This window comes from Simochromis diagramma, unplaced genomic scaffold (assembly GCF_900408965.1).
Source record: "Simochromis diagramma unplaced genomic scaffold, fSimDia1.1 OVJJ01000337.1, whole genome shotgun sequence".
NCBI classification, from domain to species: domain Eukaryota; kingdom Metazoa; phylum Chordata; class Actinopteri; order Cichliformes; family Cichlidae; genus Simochromis; species Simochromis diagramma.
This window is the reverse complement of record NW_024386982.1, coordinates 448,283-468,994: the sequence shown is the minus strand read 5'-3', so window position 1 is coordinate 468,994 and position 20,712 is coordinate 448,283. Positions and strand designations below refer to the sequence as shown.

General features: G+C 40.0%; 1 protein-coding gene across 1 annotated transcript; it reads left to right on the top strand.

Annotated features, from left to right (window-relative positions):
* The first annotated feature begins 67 nt into the window (after nt 1-67).
* On the top strand, nt 68-18,646 carry dpydb (dihydropyrimidine dehydrogenase b). Its single transcript, XM_040039518.1, has 25 exons — nt 68-1,603; nt 6,288-6,398; nt 6,518-6,600; nt 7,331-7,418; nt 8,079-8,240; nt 8,365-8,561; nt 8,834-8,915; nt 9,033-9,120; nt 9,334-9,441; nt 9,694-9,863; nt 9,956-10,166; nt 10,960-11,144; nt 11,711-11,926; nt 12,357-12,521; nt 13,383-13,451; nt 13,555-13,638; nt 13,792-13,912; nt 14,025-14,144; nt 14,218-14,360; nt 14,460-14,514; nt 14,616-14,737; nt 15,198-15,347; nt 17,549-17,611; nt 17,825-17,902; nt 17,996-18,646. The coding sequence occupies exons 1-25, from the start codon at nt 1,574-1,576 to the stop codon at nt 18,158-18,160; spliced, it is 3,066 nt and encodes a 1,021-aa protein (XP_039895452.1). The 5' UTR covers nt 68-1,573; the 3' UTR covers nt 18,161-18,646.
* The last annotated feature ends 2,066 nt before the right edge of the window (nt 18,647-20,712 follow it).

Here is a 20,712-nt window from a genome sequence, read left to right as displayed (position 1 = left end):
GCTGACTACAGTTATTTAAAAAATAAAAAATCCCCAACTGAAAATAGCGTCCTGGGGATTTAAGCTATCTGTACAATGCTACAGTAGACACACAACCACCTTCAGGGAACATAAGCTAGTCTAGCTAGATATAGCAACTTGTTTCATACATAAAATGAACTGAGGGAGCGCACCGAGGCCCAGTATAAGACAAAGGATCGTTTTGAACTCTGAATTGTACACATACACTCTATTAGTACAAAAATAAAAATCTGGGGGGGCTGGTTTAGCTCACTGGGAAGAACAGGTGACACGTGCTCTGTTATTCCATATGCCCAGGTTTTTACTGCCTCCCCCGTGTTCCTTCTCCTAGCTTTCCTGTTTAGCTCCACTGTGCATTTGAAATTAAATAATAATAATTAATTTGGAATAAAAGCTATGTATATAGCGCCAGAAATGAGCAGAATTCCTCTTCAATAAGGAGGTTGAGTTTGCCACGTGAAATCACAGCCTGTGGTTAGTGTCCTTGGCTGTGTCAAAGAGCACATAAAGCGCTAGATGTATAAAGGCTAATTTACACCATTGAGCCCTGCTCTCAAAAACTGAAATAGATGTAACACTGTCTGTTAAGATGGATTTAAGAAATAAGTGAAACATGTTTAGCGCCATCTTCTGCAAGTGTTGGAGTCCAGCTTGCCACTGTGGTGGCTCTCCTCCACACAGTACTCAAAAGAGACAGACAGTGAAAGTGGACAGTATATCCTCTGTTTCTTAACATAAAACTCGGTGTTGCGGCCAGGGGCAGCACAAATGTGATCCCCTTAAAGTGATCTTTAGTTTTACTGTCCTTATTTTTCTCTCGTTATCGATTCTGTCACTAGTTAGCTAACATAAACTAATGTAAGTCTATTAACCAACCAACCACATGACAATCGTGTTCCTTACTGTCAGAAGATGGCGCTAAGCTGTGTTACATCTAAACCAGTAGAGACTATGGAGGAAGAATCAGTTATATTGCTACAGGAGAACTTGCTGATATCTAGTTGCTTGATCAGTCAGGTTCTGGCTGTCTTGAATAGCTGATCTCTCCTCTGTATGGAGAAAGAAGCGCCCGCAAAGTAGAAGAAAAGAATAGAGTCCTTGAGACAAAAAAGGGTTAACACAGAACTGTTTACCAGATAGAAGAGGAAAAATATGCAGAGGTCCACTCCCCTCTTAGAGGTGGAGTTTGAACTTTGCCGTGGTCACTGTCTAGCTTACAAACTCGGGTGCAGTGAACCCAGAATCTGCTAGCTGCAGCCGAGTTTGTAAGCTGAACTTTAACCCTCATATGAGTGATAAGAGCTCTGCCTGTAAGTTCACCTCATCAACAGGTTGGCAGGAGAAAGTATGACGTTTGATGCCTTCAAACTGTCTGTCTAAAATTTTTGTTAAGAGGGGTGACGCGGTCGTAAGCTCTTATATAGTTCCACTTGTGAGCAGAGTAGTCCCGGACAGTGCTTCGGACCTCTAAACCACAACACCAACCACAATCTGCAGAGGATAATTTTCAACCTTTTAAAAGCTTTTATTCCGGAAGCTGGGCTGAAGCACCATGTTGAGTAAAGATCTTCCAGACATTGAGGTAAATTTGCTGTGTTATATGTTATAGCAGGATATTCTCATATGATATATACTAAGTGGAAAATGCAATGTATAGCATTCTCTAGCAACACATATACAGGTGTTGTGTGGATAACTGCGCTTCCAAAAATGTTTTCCATGCCATAGTAAAATAAAGTCATTCTAATTGTGTCCATAGAATTTTTATGAGTACAGATGGGGATTTAAAGATTATTCTCCACTAATCTAGAAGCTTAACAGCAGGCTAATTTGCACACGACTGGCCTCTAATTATGACCATTTCACAAGAAAAAATTGAAACTATACATACAGCTGTGATCCTGGAATAACAGTAAGTCAGTCACAATCATCTGTTCATATACAGTTTCATCAGACTTGCAGGCATATCACAGTTTTCAAATGGACTTCCGCCATGCACAGGGCACTGCATATCCTTTGAGTCCATCAGTTTCTCAGCACAAAGAGTACTTCCCTTACTGTGTGTGTCTTTAGAAAAGGCCTGTGTATAATTCAACATTCGGCTGCCCACAGGGTGAGACGTTTCTTTCTATAAGAAGCAAGCCTGACCGCAAAGTCACACGATGGAGATTCATTGGGTTACTCTTTTTACTAATGTAAAGTATTGACTTTAGTGTGAGAAGTGCCCTGGTATGATTTAGATGATACTGAAATAGAAATGAAAGTATCCAGAGTTTTTGGGGCAAAGTAAAAACACATCTTACTAATTTAGAAATTGGCTTCACTGAGCCACCCATAGTTTCTGCATGTCGCACACTGATGTGTTCTCTGCCTTGTGGCAGAATAATACATGTCAAAGTGACATGAAAATAAAATGTTTTATAAAATAAAAATGTTTTTTAATGAAATAAAACCGCTTCTACAAACACAAAACAGATAAATAGGGGGGGGGGGGGGGAGGCACTGTCAAAGTGCGTGAGAACATGGGTGTCTAAATGCTTTTTAAAGGAATCTACTGAGTCACCTGATTTTTACTCTTTTAAAAGTCCTCTTGGGTGCACCAAGTAGAGACCAGTAGAGTTATCAGAGATATACGACAGACCTATACATTGGCTAATCACTGTAACATGTTGCAACGGTGAGGATTTAGTGGGTAAAATGCCACACGATGCAGTCTGAACATGATCGCCTGGTATTATGTAACAAGCCATGTGTTTGATTGTACAACCTATAAATAACTGACACAGGGTCAAAGAATCAGAATCAGAAAGGGTTTTATTGCCAAATGTTGAGCGGGTTTACAACATTAGGAAATTGCTGCGGTGGCAAAGTGGAGATGTCAGTGTGCATATGTATGTATGTGTCTATCTATCTATCTATCTATAAAAAAAAAAAAAAAAAAAAAAATTCCCGACTCGCCCCTGCGGGCGGTCAATCCTTCAAGCTCGGGTCCTCTACCAGAGGCCTGGGAGCTTGAGGGTCCTGCGCAGTATCTTAGCTGTTCCTAGGACTGCGCTCTTCTGGACAGAGATCTCCGATGTTGTTCCCGGGATCTGCTGGAGCCACTCGCCTAGCTTGGGAGTCACCGCACCTAGTGCTCCGATTACCACTGGGACCACCGTCACCTTCACCCTCCACATCTTCTCGAGCTCTTCTCTGAGCCCTTGGTATTTCTCAAGCTTCTTGTGTTCCTTCTTCCTGATGTTGCTGTCATTCGGAACCGCTACATCGATCACTACGGCCGTCTTCTTCTGTTTGTCTACCACCACTATGTCCGGTTGGTTAGCCACCACCACTTTGTCCGTCTGTATCTGGAAGTCCCACAGGATCTTAGCTCGGTCATTCTCCACCACCCTTGGGGGCATCTCCCATTTTGACCTCGGGACTTCCAGGTTATACTCGGCACAGATGTTCCTGTACACTATGCCGGCCACTTGGTTATGGCGTTCCATGTATGCCTTGCCTGCTAGCATCTTGCACCCTGCTGTTATGTGCTGGATTGTCTCTGGGGCATCTTTACACAGCCTGCACCTGGGGTCTTGCCTGGTGTGATAGACCCCAGCCTCAATGGATCTTGTGCTTAGTGCTTGTTCCTGTGCTGCCATGATTAGTGCTTCCGTGCTGTCTTTCAGTCCAGCTTTGTCCAGCCACTGGCAGGATTTCTGGATATCAGCCACCTCCTCTATCTGCCGATGGTACATACCGTGCAGGGGCCTGTCCTTCCATGATGGTTCCTCGCCTTCCTCCACTTTCTTGGGTTTCTGCTGCCTGAGGTATTCACTGAGCACTCGGTCAGTTGGGGCCATCTTTGTGATGTATTCGTGGATGTTCCTTGTCTCATCCTGGACTGTGGTGCTGACACTCACCAGTCCCCGGCCCCCTTCCTTCCGCTTAGCGTACAGCCTCAGGGTGCTGGACTTGGGGTGAAACCCTCCATGCATGGTAAGGAGCTTTCTTGTCTTTATGTCAAGACAAGAAAGCTGTATATATATACATAGAGAGAGAGAGTGAGAGAGAGAGAGAGAGAGAGAGAGAGAGAGAGAGAGAGACACACACAAATCATGGATGTCATGGACACCTGTTCCCATAGCTGAATGTGTTAGTCCACATGGCGTGGATAACACTCCTGTCAAGTCATCTTTGATGCTAACTGATAGACAGGCAACAGGCTTACTTATCCCAGCAAGGCAATGCCAAAACATATTTTGTGTTAATTGCTGGATGCCTCTGTAGTAAATTATTCTGGGTGAACTGTCGACTAGCTGGATTTTCTCAGGTTTTAGCCCCATAGAAGTAGAAAATATTTTTAGTAGTACTTTTAGTTAGTCTCATGCAAAGCCCTCTCCAAATTGTTTGATTTTAAAATCAAATAAATTATTAAATTATTACATTTTTGAATGATTTGATGTGTTATCACTGTACTTCCAATCAAGTATAGACTACAATGAACTGATTTTTTTTAATCAAAATTTTATAAAATGTCCCATATTTTTGGAAACTAATGATGGCGTTGATATGCTAAGACCAGTTCAATAGATCATTAGCCACTAATGTTCAAATAGTCAAGGTCAGGTTGGATTAATACATTCAGTGATAATATTCTTTAATGGTAGAATTTACATGAATAAAATACTATTCAGTATTCCCCCATGTAACAAGGTGTCAGTGTGCGACAAGCTTAATTTCTCGATTTCTACTGTTATATATGAATGCAACACGTGACATTGGCTCAGTGCATCAACCTGGCACCTCACCATTATCTTATCATCTTGACCCCGACCATGAAAACAGCCAGACTTCCTAGAATGTTCCACAGTTTCAATGTTCTTGTCGGCAAATCTCAGCAAATGTGCTGTAAAGAAAGATAATGTTGTTACGGTCTGCATATTATGCAGACTGTGCAGTGTGAAGTTGAGGACCCAAAATGCAGACACAGAAGCAGGTAGGAATCAGAAGAAAGTAAGCCATTTTATTAGGCTGTAAAAAGTCCAGCAAACAAAACTTAATGTCTAAAAGGGAATTGCAAACTATAACAACAGGAACCTGGAATGAGGAAACACAAGGGTGGCTGTAGCTCAGGAGGTAGAGCAGGTCACCTACTGATCCGAAGTTTGGTGGTTCGATTCTTGGCTCCTCCAGTCTGCATGTCAAGTATCCTTGGGCAAGGTACTAACCCCAAGTTGCTCTCCGATGCATCCATCGGAGAATGTGTGTGAATGTAGTTAGCTAGCACTAAGTATAGATAAAGTGAATGTGGCATGTTGTATAGAGTGCTTTGAGTACTCCGAGAGAGTAGAAAAGGGCTATTACCATTTACAAGAAAATAGAGACTGACAAGGAATAAGAGGAAGCCAGCACTATATAGACACACAGAAGGGCACTGAGGGGAAATAGCTTGGAAAATAAAACATTTTCTGTGGAGAAACTGTGCCTGTTTAAGATGCTCTTTTTATATTCGATCATATTACTGACCTTTGACCAGTTATCCTAGTTAGTTGCAAAGTATTTTTCCAGCTGTTTCTTTCTAAGACCACTTACTTTTCCAGTCTTTTGTTGCCTTTGTTGTCTTTTGTTAACTTAATTATGATAATAATTATAATTGTATAAAGGAGCCTTTGAGGTGGTCTGGGCATCTGACAAGGATGCCTTGTGGGTGAGGTGTTCTGGGCATGTCCAACCAAGAGGAGGCCCTGGGGCAGATCCAGGACACTCGGTAGAGGTTTATCTCTGAGCTGGCCTAGGAAGCCTCTGTGCTACCTGGAAAAGCTAGATTAGGTAGTTTGCTACAGACTGGGCTTCTCTGCTTAGGCTGCTGTCCCAGCAACCTGACCCCATATAAGCAGAAGAAAATGGATGGATTATTATTATTAAATATGAGAAAATATATTTCATGAAATAATAAAAGGTTAGAAATATGTTTTATTGTGAAGAAAATATGGATGGGTTTGTGCCCCAATTTTTTTGGAATTTGGGGTTGTGGCATAAGACTTCTCTGAATATAATTATCTAGTTCCCTCTGCAATGCAACCATACCACTTTATAAAAACAAACACACTGGATGCTTTTCCTGGATCATTCCTTTATATGTAAAGCAAAAATGTGAACCACTATACTGTGGAGCCACTTGAAATGCTAAAACAAAGTCTCTGGAAAATAAAAGAAGATTCTACTCATGTTTATTAGGACGTGCAGTCTAAGAATCCAATCCTGTGTCTTTTTCTTTTCAGAGCATCCTAGCTCTGAATCCAAGGGTGAAGCATCATGCTCAGATCATATCCACAGCCAGTAAGAAGAAAGAAAAGAAACACTGGAAGAGGAACCCTGAAAGGAACTGCGGTGTAAGAAAAATACACAAACAAGACGTAGCTTCAATTAAAAGAGTATCTTTAGTCAAATTAGAGCATTTGCATAATTTAATGCTTGGAACATCATTCATCTTCTTCATTCTTTTTTCCAGTCTTGTGTGAAGTTAGAAAACAACTTTGACGACATCAAGCATACAACACTGAGCGAGCGAGGAGCACTACGAGAAGCTCTCAGGTGAAGATTAATGAAGAGGCTACTTTAGTTATTTGTTTTTAATATAGCATATGTCACAAATATGATTTACATTCAACTTATGTTAAAAAAGATACCAAATTTCAGATGGTCACAACAAATGCAGGCTAAAGAAGAGTATTCTGATCATTGTCAGGCCAGTTCCACACATGTACTTTTGTTTTTATCACCATTAGAGAAAAAGGGCAGCAGTGCGGTTGGATGAATCCAACTGTTAATTGAATAGCCATGACATTTGTACACACAATATAATAATAATCCATGTCAAAAGAAAGTTTTTTTTTCCAGGACTTTCTTTATTTTTTCAGTTAGCTACACCATCATGACAAAATGTACAAAATGAACAAAATGTAAATTTTATTTATGAGACGAAATCGTGATAGTGACGTACTGGCACATTAAACTAAGACACTGTACATGAAAAGTATTATCTTAAATGTATCCATTATAATATTAGACATTACAGCACTACAAACTGTGTAACAATTTAGTTTCATTACAGCCTTATGGAATTATAGGTCTTATCGGTAACCTTCCATAGTCACGACTGCATTATGTATTAGAGCATTTTTGTTGGAAATTAATCTTTTGTGTGTGGATGTTTTTTGTCTAAAATAACAAAAATCCTCCAAACTGTTTGCATGCAATTTTTATTTTTTTTAGAAATCTTACTTGGTTAAGCTGCAGAAACAAATGAAAAATTTGTGTTTAGATGTCTAAAATGTGCTGATGCTCCCTGTCAGAAGAGCTGCCCAACTAATCTGGACATCAAGTCATTCATTACGAGTATCTCCAATAAGGTAGAATCCACTCTGCACTCTTTCTGTCATGATCCCGAGTCTTGTACCCAGCGTTTCCTGTTTTGGACTTTTAGTTTTGGTTTATTTTATAGTCTGAGGTTGAGATTCTGTTCTTTGTTTGGTTACTCTTACTTTGGTTTCTCTGTTAATTATTTGTATTCCTAAGTCATCTTGGTTTCTTGTCTAGTTTATGTTGTATTATCTCTGTCTCCACACTTATTCGCCTGTTCCCCAGTCGTGCCTCTGTTTCTCTCACTCCCTCTGTTCCCTGTATTTAGTCAGTCAGTGTGTGTATGTTCTCGTACTTCCTTTTTTACTTTGATAGTCTCCTGCCCTGTGTGTAGCATGTGCAGTTTTGTCCTCTGTCTCGTCAGTTAGATTATGTCCAGCTGTCTTCACCAGGTTATTCCTCTTTGTCCTGATTCCCTCGTGTGTATATATTGTCTGCATCTCCCTCATTCCTGCCTGTGTGTTTAGTTTCCAGTTTGGTTTTGTATTTCATAAGTTCAATAATAAAGCTGTGTTTTTGAGTTAAGGTCCATATGAGAGTCTGCATTCTGGGTCCCCGATCCTGTCTTCACATAGCCTTATGTCTTCAGATATTCAAAGTAATACCAGATAGCAGTACTCTGATGTCAAGTGTGTGTATTTGTGTAACAGAACTACTATGGGGCAGCGCGTGCCATTCTATCTGACAACCCTCTGGGTTTGACCTGCGGAATGGTTTGTCCCACATCGGAGCTGTGTGTAGGGGGCTGCAACCTGTATGCTTCTGAAGAAGGACCCATTAACATTGGAGGGTTACAGCAGTTTGCTATTGAGGTACAACAGTTTTCAGAAAACACATTTCTAATCAATTATATTGATTTAACATCAGCCATGATGTAAACGTAATGTATTAAAGACTATTCTTGGCATGTGCATTTGTGTATGTGTTTCTTTACAGGTGTTTAGTAAAATGGGCATCCCTCAGATAAGAAACCCCGAACTCCCACCATTCAATGAGCTGCCAGAGTCTTACCACACCCCTATAGCTCTGATTGGCTGTGGCCCAGCATCAATTAGTTGTGCTTCTTTCCTGGCCCGTCTGGGATATGATAATATCACAATATTTGAAAAACAGAAGTACACAGGAGGGCTGAGGTATCTTAACATTATTATTATATAAAATATTATAGGACAGTGTTCATTTCCCTCAAGCTGTTTTATATTGTATTGTTAGTTACTTGGGAAGTAAAGGTTCAGTCTTTTTAAAAAGAATTTTAGAATTGCACATTGAGACATGGGTAAACCTTTTTTAATATGTCTGCAAATTAGAGAGAGAAGCTGGCATGAGGACAGTTGAAAGACACAATACCAACATGATAGCATTGGGGAGACAAAAATCATTCAGAGAGATATGTTCTTCTATGCAGCATGTCAGAAATCCCTCAATTCCGGCTTCCATATGAGGTCGTCCAGTTTGAAATAAACCTGATGAAGGACCTGGGAGTGAAGGTATGAAATGTGGCACGTATTTTTAAAATAGTATTTGTAGCATCCATTATATTAGTCTAATCTCTTTACATGAGTCAACAGTTCAGTTAAAACATTTTGTTTCTGTGGCGTCTACAGGTGGTGTGTGAGAAGGGCTTGGGTGTTAATGGAATGACTCTGAAGTCCCTGAAGGAAGATGGATTTAAGGCTGTCTTCATAGGGATTGGTGAGTTTCACTTGACAACCATTATGAATAGATTCCAGTTTAGTTCCCTGTAAATTCATCTGGAATCTGGATGTGTCTCGATATTATGCACATTTGTAAAAAGTTATAAAAACTGCTGAATTACATCAACCATCAAATTTGTTTTTCTGCATGCATTTTAAGTCCTCATCAAGTCCTGTTTGCATGTGTCTGTGAATGTGTGTGTGACACCAGGTCTCCCACAGGCCAACAGAGCTGAAATCTTCAAGGGTTTAACTGTGGATCAAGGATTCTTCACTTCTAAGGACTTTCTGCCCATGGTGGCCTCTGCCAGCAAGAAAGGTGCTACTTAATTTTTGTTCCTCTACCAGTCCACAGGATTATAGTTCACATGTGCAGTAACAAAGTCACAATATACACATTATTTATATGAAGTCACGATCCCAAACATACGACAATAGCATCACCTCACAGCCTTTGATCAGCCCGTAACTTTTCATGTGTTAGTGTATCCGCACATACTCATTCATTCATACAGTACTTTTGCTGGTGACATGGTTTTTTACATTTTGGGCTCTCTGTCGCTTTGCCTAGGTATGTGTCAGTGTCGCTCCTCTCTGCCAGAACTAAAGGGCGTGGTGATAGTTTTGGGGGCCGGTGACACTGCATTTGACTGTGCCACCTCAGCCCTTCGGTGTGGAGCCAAAAGAGTGTATGTCTGCTTCAGGAGGGGATTCACCAACATTAGAGCTGTTCCTGAGGAGGTGCTGATGAGAGGCAGATGGATCAACTGACGCAGTATACAGACAGATCACCAGATGAGTGTACTGATATGTATGACGTTTTTTCCTCTCAGATGGAGTTGGCTAAAGAGGAGCAGTGTGAGTTCCTTCCTTTTCTGTCTCCCCGTGAGGTCATTATGAAGAATGGGCATGTTGCTGGGTTACAGTTCTGTCGCACTGAGCAGACTGAGGAAGGTGACTGGGTTGAAGACGAGGAGCAAATTGTCAGACTGAAGGCTGATTACATAATCAGTGCTTTTGGATCCATGTTGAATGAGCCACAAGGTAATGAGTAATCAGCTGCGCAACACATTACCCAACTTTTTGCTTCACCTTTAACTAGAAGAAGTAATGACAAATCCAGATGTAATTGTAAAACTTTGGTTTCTGAGTGCTGGTTTGTCTTTTTTAATTTTACATTTTTTTTTAAAATATACATTACTGAGCAAGTCTCTTGACCAACTCCCAGTTTCTTAACATGGGAAATAGGTGCAAAACCTGTAATTTAAATACAGCGCAAAAACGTTGTTCTCTGTTAGGTGTAGACAACACTAGTTCATCTTTTGAGTAAGGAACCTTTTAATGTTTGGTCAATGTTCAGAGGCTTGACACACAAAAACATATTTCTCTGAAAATCATCAGTTAAAAAGACCTGGAGTACCAGCAGCCCAAAACAACAGTCAATAGCAGAATAAGCTTCTTTGGTACTGGCAGATGAGATTTTTCAAGTTTTTCCACATACTAAAATTTGCTGCTCAACCCACAAATGCATTTTCCTTTCAGGTGCAGCACCATTTAAGGGGGAATTTTCCAACAGTAGAACATTTATTGCAAAGAAGCATTTTTACAGCAAAGAAAATTGACCAAACACAAATTTCCTTACTCTTTGTGCTAAACTTAGATGAGATGTTAATCAGTATAGCTTGCTATATAGTCTGTCAGACTAGGGGGCAAGCAAATTCATCTAGATTTTGTATTATTACATAACAAAATTAAATCTGTAATGGTTTGAAAGTTTGCAGGTGATGTTTAGACTGAGGCAGAGCATGAAACTGACTGATATGCTGGGTGCTTGTAGTGACTGAGGCCATGACGCCTGTGAAGCTGAGTCGCTGGGGTACTCCAGAGGTGAACACAGGCACCATGCAGACCAGTGAGCCCTGGGTTTTTGCTGGAGGAGACGTCGCTGGTTTGGCAAACACCACAGTGGAGTCAGTGAATGATGGCAAACAAGCCTCGTGGCATATTCACAGATACATACAGGTAAGTCTGCTAAGACTAAACACCAATGAGTTCGATAAGGAGAGATCATTTGGAAGAACCGAACAAGATTTACTGAGATGGAAAAATGAATGAATTTTGCAATTAGACTCCAATGACCCGTTATCACAGAAAAGAATCCCAGTAGCGATAGGATTTAGAACAGGAAACCCCAAAACATAGGCACTGATGGTGTTGAAGATGGAGATGGAAGCTTGGATGGGGCGAGATGGAGATGGAGAGGTGGTTGGTTGCATGAATGAGAATCCGATGGAAAAGCACAGATTTTAAACCATTCAGAATGGAGGCTTTGCCTTCTTTGATCCAATCAAAAAGGTGACTGGGCTAGTATAATGATGACAGCACTGAGTTTGACAGCATGGGAAGGTTATAGTGAACATCTAGGAAAGCAAGCATATGAATGACTGCAGATCTTCCTTACTGAACTTGTGCCTATTAATGGTTTGTTTAGTGTCCATGTACAATTTTTGTACCTCATGCATAATACACAAAATATCATACCAATAATGTTACCAAAAATATTTATCCCTTCTCTTTTACTTGTATAGTCTCTTCATGGACAAACAGTAGACCCAGTTCCAAAGTTGCCATTGTTCTACAGTGCTATAGACCAGGTGGACATCAGCATTGAAGTTTGTGGAATAAAATTTCCAAATCCGTTCGGCCTGGCCTCTGCTCCTCCTACCACTAGCACAGCCATGATCAGAAGAGCTTTTGAACAAGGATGGGGCTTCGCTCTGACTAAGACATTTGGACTGGATAAGGTACCACACATGCAAACAATGTACCAAACCACCAGTCACTAGAACGACTATACTTGCAGGCATTAAAGAGATTTATTCACCTGAACATGTATTTTACAATACCTTACAATAAATCATTGTAACATATCAATATTTCCTCCTTGCAGACCTTTGCTGTTTTTGCATTTTTATATTTTTCCCATACCAATTTATTATGTAACCTCAGATTTATTCCTCAGGAAATTGTGAGCTTACAAAAAAAAAAAAAAAAAAAAAAAAAAAAAAAAAAAAAAAAAAAGGGATTTGTTTAGGATTCTTTACCAGATGAACACAAGTAAAAGCTTCAGAAAGAAAAACACGAAAGCTTTGTTGTGTCTAGCAAGTTTCACTTTAAGGACCCCAAAAAAAGAAGTTAACCTCATGAATGGGCTCTATAAATCTGTGTCTTTAGGATCTGGTGACCAATGTGTCTCCTCGAATTGTGCGTGGTACAACATCAGGCCCTCTTTATGGGCCCGGTCTGGGCTCCTTCCTCAACATTGAGCTCATCAGCGAGAAGACAGCAGCCTACTGGTGTCAGTCGGTTGCTGAGCTGAAAAAAGACTTCCCCAACAACGTAAGTTTGATATTACATCATACCTTTCCTTGGTGATAAGCTTGTTGTTGCGCGCGCGTGTGTGTGTTCAGCTGAATGAAATGTATGTCTCCAAAAGTTGATTCTGTTCATCTGGACGTAGCGTTTTGTGGGAGAAACGTTTCGTCACTCATCCAAGTGACTTCTTCAGTCTCAGCTGACTGCAGGTGAAATGTATGATGATTTTAATTAAATAATGAATATACATTTACTTGGGGCAGCACGGTGGTTAGCACTGTTGCCGCACAGCAAGAAGGTCCTGAGTTCAATTCCACCATCAGGCCGGGGTCTTTCTGTGTTTGCATGTTCTCCCCGTGTCTGCGTGGGTTCCCTCCGGGTACTCCAGCTTCCTCCCACCGTCCAAAGACATGCAGCTTGTGGGGATAGGTTAATTGGATAATCCAAATTGCCACTAGGTGTGAATGTGCGAGTGAAAGTGAGTGCGAATGGTTGTCTGTCTCTGTGTGTTAGCCCTGCGACAGACTGGCGACCTGTCCAGGGTGTACCCCGCCTCTCGCCCTATGACAGCTGGGATAGGCTCCAGCGCCCCCCGCGACCCTGAAAAGGATAAGCGGAAGTGAACGGATGGATGGATGTACATTTACTTTTCTGGATTGTTTCTGTACCATATTACATATTTCTTACTTTGATTTTTTTTTCCATGAGCTTCATTCCATCACATGTGGTTTACCAGACATTTCATGTCTTTAGTGCGTGTTCTCTAGCAGTGTCTATTTGCACCACTGTACCAAAATTCACCCAAGTTTGAAGTACAAAGTTCTAAAATAAGTCTAAAATGTGTGATGTTTAAAATCGAAAAAAAAATCCCTCTGTGTCCATCAGGTGGTGATTTCTAGTATAATGTGTGGTTACAACAAGGAAGACTGGACAGAGCTAGCCAAGATGGCTGAGGTGATAAAAACAATATACCACTATAATCATAAACATTTTTACAGAATATGTAGTCTAATGATGATTTAATTTAATTGTAAAAATAACGAATGTATGTGTTTAGGAGTCGGGAGCAGATGCTTTGGAGCTGAACCTCTCTTGTCCTCATGGGATGGGAGAGAGAGGCATGGGACTGGCCTGTGGACAGGTACGCACACAACTGATGAAGAAAGAACAAAGCAACCCCCCCCTCCAAAAAAAAAAAAAAAAAAAAACCCACCCAAATATACAAGGGAGGAAATGGATGTAAGAACAATTAAGTGTGAAGGTGTAACCATTTATTCATTTGTTGTGTCATCAGGACCCAGTGCTGGTAAGGAACATCTGTCGCTGGGTGCGTGAGGCCATTTCCATTCCATTCTTTGCTAAACTGACACCAAACGTTACAAATATTGTTGACATTGCCAAGGCAGCCCATGAAGGTAACCACACTTCACCTTTTCATTCAGTATCATTTTACATTGCTCAGTACTAATCCACGAATGATTAGCAGATGCCTGTTAACAAGTCTGTAAATGTTGTGCTGTGTTATAGGTGGAGCGGATGGAGTCACAGCCACCAACACGGTCTCAGGTTTAATGGGACTCAAAGCTGATGGCGCTCCCTGGCCAAGTGTTGGTTTGGAAAAACGCACCACATACGGAGGGATCTCTGGTAAGTGCACACACACGGTAAAGTATAGTGCAGTGCTGAATAAACGTATTTATCACATTAATGGTGTGTTCAGGTAATGCCATCAGGCCCATTACTCTCAGAGCAGTGTCAGCCATCGCCAGAGCAATTCCAGGTTTTCCTATTCTGGCCACCGGGGGTATTGACTCAGCAGAGAGCGGACTACAGTTTCTTCATGCTGGGGCTTCCCTGTTACAGGTGATAACCAATTTACTGTAACAGGTTTTGCCATTTAATAAAAGTTGATCACAGACCAGTCACTTAGATCAACTGTCTCATTCTGTCGGGATACCACAGGTGTGTAGTGCAGTTCAGAACCAGGACTTCACATTGATTGAGGATTACTGTGTGGGTACGTAACTGCTTTTTGGCTGAGCTTTACAGGCATTCATTTACGTTTTTAGAGCTTCAAAATATTTACTTTTGTATTATTGTGACATTACACATGTTTAGGTCTGAAGGCCTTGCTGTACCTAAAGAGCCTAGAGCTAAAGGACTGGGATGGTCAGTCACCTCCAACAGCGAGCCATCAGAAGGGAAAACCAGTTCCCAGACTCGAAAGCCTGGTTGGAAAGGTACAACTACAACAGTTATAGTAACTTTTTGGTCTTTCTTGGCCTTATATCAACCCACACCTGAATGCTTCAGGCCAGCAAACTGCCAAAACCTGCTAGCTGCTAGTAGAGGTACTCCCGTTTGCTGATGACAATGAGTTAACCAGCTGCATCTTATTATCATTGCCAGACTGGTACTTACCCTCTTAATTCCTGAGGAAGCAGTAAGAGTGCAATTAGTTTTGCTTCTGCTCCCAGTTAAAATTTTGTTAAATAAGTACTGAACCTGGGTAATGTGTTGTTATTTTCCTTAGGTTGTATTTAACCAATTTTAAAACATGCTAGAGACCAGATTATTTTTATTACGTCCTAAAATTTAAAACCTTGAATCAAAAGAAGATGCCTGTTCTTTTTCACATTAAATGGTTATTTGTCTAATAACCATTTGTCACCTCTTAATGGTCAATGTGCATTTGTTTAGAGTCTCCCTAGCTTTGGTCCATACCTTCAGGAGAAGACGGAAGCCATTGCTGCATGCAAGAAACGACTCCGAGATGCTGGTGAAACCAATGTGGTGGAATCCAACGTCAGCCGGGTCAACGTGCCCCAGAAGCCTGTTCCTCCAGTCAAGGTCCATACGCACACATATGTGCTGCATATTGAGTTCAATAAAGCTATATGTCACAGTCTGGCTGAGACTGTAAGGAGTGAAGAAGGTGGACCCAAGTGTAGACACGCAAAATAACAAAACTTAATATTAACTGAAGAATAAGCCTGGACTTATAAAGCAAAGAGCAGAACTAAATCATGATCTAAACCGGGTGAGCTAAACATAACAAAACCCTGGAACATAGAAACCTGGGGTCCGTTCTTCGTACCTCGCTTACTACATCCAAGATCAAATCATCGCGCTAACTTTGAGCTCGCTATTCCGGTTCTTCGAACACACCTGTTGTTGACGATTAGTATAGCTGGATGAAGTAATGTGAGATCACTGGGTGGCTTAACAGGGGCTACGCATTGATAGTAGAAACATTGATCGGCAACCCTTTGATTGGTCGGCGAAAATGTCGAAGGAGCACGCTCAGTATTTTTCGGCAGCAGAGCAAGAACTCTTGATTGAGGGATTTCAGGAGTTTCAGAGTTTAATTAAAACGCAAGGGAACACTGCAAAGGCTGCAAAAGCAAGGAGAGAGGGCTGGCAGAAGGTTGCTGACAAATTAAACTCGTAAGTAATTTAACAATAATAATAATAATAATAGATTGGATTTATATAGCGCTTTTCAAGGCACCCAAAGCGCTTTAGAATACCACTATTCATTCACTCTCACATTCACACACTGGTGGAGGCAGCTACGGTTGTAGCCACAGCTGCCCTGGGGCAGACTGACACAAGCGAGGCTGCCATATCACGCCATCGGCCCCTCTGGCCAACACCAGTAGGCGGTAGGGTAAATTTATTATATTACACTATATTATATTATATTATATTATATTATATTATATCCTCTTTCACATTAGAGCCACGACAGGACCCACTAGAACATGGGAACAAGTAAAAGTGAAATATAAGAATATTCCACAGAATGGTAATATTTATCACTTATATTGCTTTTAGTCTCTTGGAAAGAGACCCTGAAATAATCTGTTTGTTTATAACAGCAACCAAGAAAAGGGCAGAGCAAAAAAAGTCAGGTGGTGGTCCTGCACCCCCTCGTCAACAAGTTGGTTAAGTAAATAATACCCTCACGGGAAAATCGATATCTCTCAATGAGCACACTGTAGCGCTGAGCTAAAGGATCCTGTCTGTCCCACAATATACGCTGAGTTCTGAAAACTCTCCTTATCAATCTTGCACCTTCCGCAATGGGTGGCTCGCGTATACGGACAGGACATGGCTGCGACAGACTTCCCAAATCCACCTTCGCTTTTATAGCCGTGGTCTCTCATCTTGATTACACGAAGTAATTTACAATTACTACTCTGACATATGAATTACATCTGGAATAATCAAATACATGAAATAGAATGATTAATAGTACATTTCCCTTTTTTTAGGAAATGACCTGTATGTATCTGTATGGAATCAATAAAAGGATCAAGTACTGCATTAACTTTAGTTACACTGATAATATTTATTTATGGTAAAACAGTGGTAAAATATTGCTGTTGCTTTCGTATACATGAAGCGGACATACCTGAGTGGCCGCGATCTAATCTTGTTTACATAAAGTAAACCTGCTCCCGAGCAGGTTTACGCTTACGGATCTGTTGCTATGACAGCAAGTCCCGGATGAGCTTCAGAGAACCGAACGATCCAAGATCACGCGAAATCGTCAACAATCAAATCCAGCTAACTTACTTAGCGAGGTACGAAGAACGGACCCCTGGCATGAGTTCATAAGCTTGGAAGCTTGACATGGAAACAAGGTAAGGTAACAGACACTCAGGCAGGGAAACAGCTGACACAAATCAGCATAACGACTTCACAGTGGAAGAGTAAAATGAAACACAATGAACATAGAAACACAAGACCTCTTCAAAATAAAACAGGAAACATGAGATGCAAACATGACAATACAAACTTGACAACCTGAAATCACAGACAAGAAATACATGAGACTAACCAGAAGACGTAAGTGAAACATAACTAGATTAAACTTGAGGCAACTAAATAATGAACCTAGAACTTAACATTATCTTCAAAATACAACAAAAGAGATCAAAAGCCGAATGAAAGGCTGGGTCACAGACCCAGCCCCTGACACTGCATTTGGTTTTTAACCATAAATGTGTTTTTATGTATGTGTGTGGTGACGGGTTGTGTTATAGGACGTGATAGCCAGAGCACTGCGCCACATTGGAGCATACCAGGAACTTAACAACATGGAGCAGGTACACAGTTCTCCTTCATTCACTCTAACCAGGTAATATTCTGACCATTGTAGTGATTTATAGGAAAAGATAAATGAACAAAAGGACATTGCACCACATGTGTAATCACTTTTTATTTTCTAAATCAGGTTTTCTTCTCATGACCACAGATAGCAGTAAAATATCATTTATCAATATCACAACAACAACAATGGCCTTTCCCTGTGCTCTCAGGTCCAGGCTCTTATAGATGAAGAGATGTGTATCAACTGTGGGAAATGTTACATGACCTGCAATGACTCTGGATACCAGGTATGTTTTTCTACTATATCCAGACAGTCATCACTTTCTTGTTTTTGAAGAGATGTATCTGCTTCAGTCCCATAATGTGACTCTTATTTCAAGGCTATAACATTCGACCCTGAAACTCATCTTCCATCCGTGACTGACAGCTGCACTGGCTGCACTTTGTGCCTCAGTGTCTGTCCCATCATAGACTGCATCAAGATGGTCAAAAGGAAAACAGCCTACAAACCCAACAGAGGTGTACCTATTAGTCCTGTCTGCTAAAGGCGAGGATAATAATAAAACAAAGACATCCAACTGGATTGTCTTATACAGTAAATTAATTTGTGTGAAGTATAATCTTAGTTTGAAAGCCCAGCTCCAGTGGCACCACTGAGCAGAGAGGCAGATAACATCACAGTAATTGTATAGTATATATAGTAAGTGTATGTCAATAATTCCACTCTGATTTAGTTGGTAAATCTGAATCTGACTTTGTTTTTATTCTCTTGTAGAAAATCATTTCAATGTTAAAAAGGCATTTACAGAATGTCAAATTAATTCAAGTCAAATGAAATGCTCCCCAAATAAGTTCTGTGATTTCAAATGTCTGTATTTTTGGATACAGAAAATATCTGTAAGATGGAGCACATTTTTCTACAAATTTGTGAGATTGTGTAAAAAAATTAACCAACATAAAAATATTCTGTTATACATGCGTTATCAGGAAAATGTTGTGAAATGTTAAAAATAAAAGCAACCATTACTTTGTGTCAAGTTATTTTATTATCCTAATACATACATTATATCTATTCAAATATTTAAGTACAGCTTTGTTGTGTTTTTGATATTAGGTAATATTATTGTTCCTATATATTCATATATATTCATGAAAGTTGCACTAGTGCATGTAAACAACATACATTCTGGGCTGGTTAGATTATACTATTTTTAGGTAGTTTGTCTCTATTTTTATGAAATTTTAATAAGTAATTTTGAATCCAAAATCTGCAAAGTCACTAATAATTTGTTCACATGAAATGTTTTATGTTCTATATAATGAAGAAAGTGCGACAGAATGCTCATCTGTTTCTGTATTCAGGTTCTGTATGTGGTTAGACAGTAGTGCTGTTTATATCTTTAGTGTTTTCACATTACCAAGAGCTCAGTTAAGTCTCACTTGATTATGCAAAGTAAGACCAGGGAGTTAAGTTTGAGGTTAGTAGACAGTTTACCTCTAATTTCTGTGAACGGTAAGAATTCCGTGAAATAAAAGTTTGTTTAGAAGAAGAGTTTAGTTAGGCTGGAAGCTTTTTCTTGCTGAAACATTTTTGAAACAACCTTTGAAATGGTTTGAAAATATTTCCCTTGAGTATTTGGTTAGTTTCTTTTTAAAATGTAGCATTAAATTCAGGAAAAACGTTGCCACCTTTTCCTCATCAATTCAAGAAGCTAAAAATCACTATTTTGGAAAACACAATTATTTTTTTTTAGATTTCCTCTTTTTTGCACTAGGAAATGTGCTTTGTTCTCTTACTAATATTAGTCCCTTATCACCCTTAAAAATATATTTTAACATGATCGTTAACTAGACTAACTAAGAACAATATTCATTTAAAAGATTTCATTCACTTCATGAAACTGGGGTTGTATAAAATACATTTTAGATATTTTAGAAAAGGTTTTGTTCTTCGCTATAAATCTGCACATTTAAATGTTTTTTTATGAGTCTTTGACCTTGCCACTCTGGTGGTCCGTGGGAAATTCATCTCACCCTAGAAGCTGAAATTGACTATTTTTCACTATGTCCTGCTAGCACACTCTCTTTCTTTCAGCTTTACTTATTAACAAAAAACAGTTTGCCTCATCATCATCCTGCTGTGCTCTGGTAATTTTTCAGAAATCATCCCATATATAGCAGATTTATTAGTTCTGATGTTTGTTTGTTTTTTTTTTAGAAAAAAGACATCCCTAATATATGCTTGTGTCTGTCTGTTCAGGAAGACAAAACAAACGTTCAAGTAGGAGCTATCTCCTACTTGAACGTTTGTTTTGTCTTCCTGAACAGACAGACACAAGCATATATTAGGGATGTCTTTTTTTTAAAAAAAAAAACAAACAATCATCAGAACTAATAAATCTGCTATATATGGGATGATTTCTGAAAAATTACCAGAGCACAGCAGGATGATGATGAGGCAAACTGTTTTTTGTTTGTTTTTTGTTAATAAGTAAAGCTGAAAGAAAGAGAGTGTGCTAGCAGGACATAGTGAAAAATAGTCAATTTCAGCTTCTAGGGTGAGATGAATTTCCCACGTGTTCTCTTGACTGTGTTCTCTTGACAGACATAGGTCTGTCAAGAGAACACAGTACAATATGATCCACAAGTAGCTTCACAAACAGACATAGTCATTTCTGTAATTTATATCCCTATCCATTCCACTGTAAAGGATCTGACTGATTATGATGTGAAGGCGATGCTCACCTCTGACACCTGGTCAGTGCTGGGCCTTTTTGCAGGTGCACAGGGGGCATATATTCATATCATTGTCAAAAGTTACACCAATTTACCACCGGAATTCAGCATTAAGAGCATAGCTGCCTGTTAGAGCTGGAGTCTGCTGCAGTGCTCACCAAGCAGACACTCTCACAAGCATGTTGTAGACTTCTATAGGACTGGGTTGTTCCGTGTGCAAGTGGCAGTGAAGGAATACCTGTGTCTGTGAAATTAAATTATTTGCTCATGATTTGATGTTTTATCCTACGCAGGGATTTTAACATAAATATAATTCAAGCATATGAGTCTGTAGAGATTCATTTGCTTTTGGAGCCAGCTT

What these genes read in the sequence shown, in the direction of transcription:
- dpydb (XM_040039518.1), top strand. Translation starts at nt 1,574, where the DNA reads ATGTTGAGTAAAGATCTTCCAGACATTGAG. An exon ending in CATGTTGAATGAGCCACAAG is followed by an intron (nt 10,167 to 10,959) that starts GTAATGAGTAAT and finishes GGGTGCTTGTAG; the next exon opens with TGACTGAGGCCATGACGCCT. An exon ending in GCAATGACTCTGGATACCAG is followed by an intron (nt 17,903 to 17,995) that starts GTATGTTTTTCT and finishes TCTTATTTCAAG; the next exon opens with GCTATAACATTCGACCCTGA.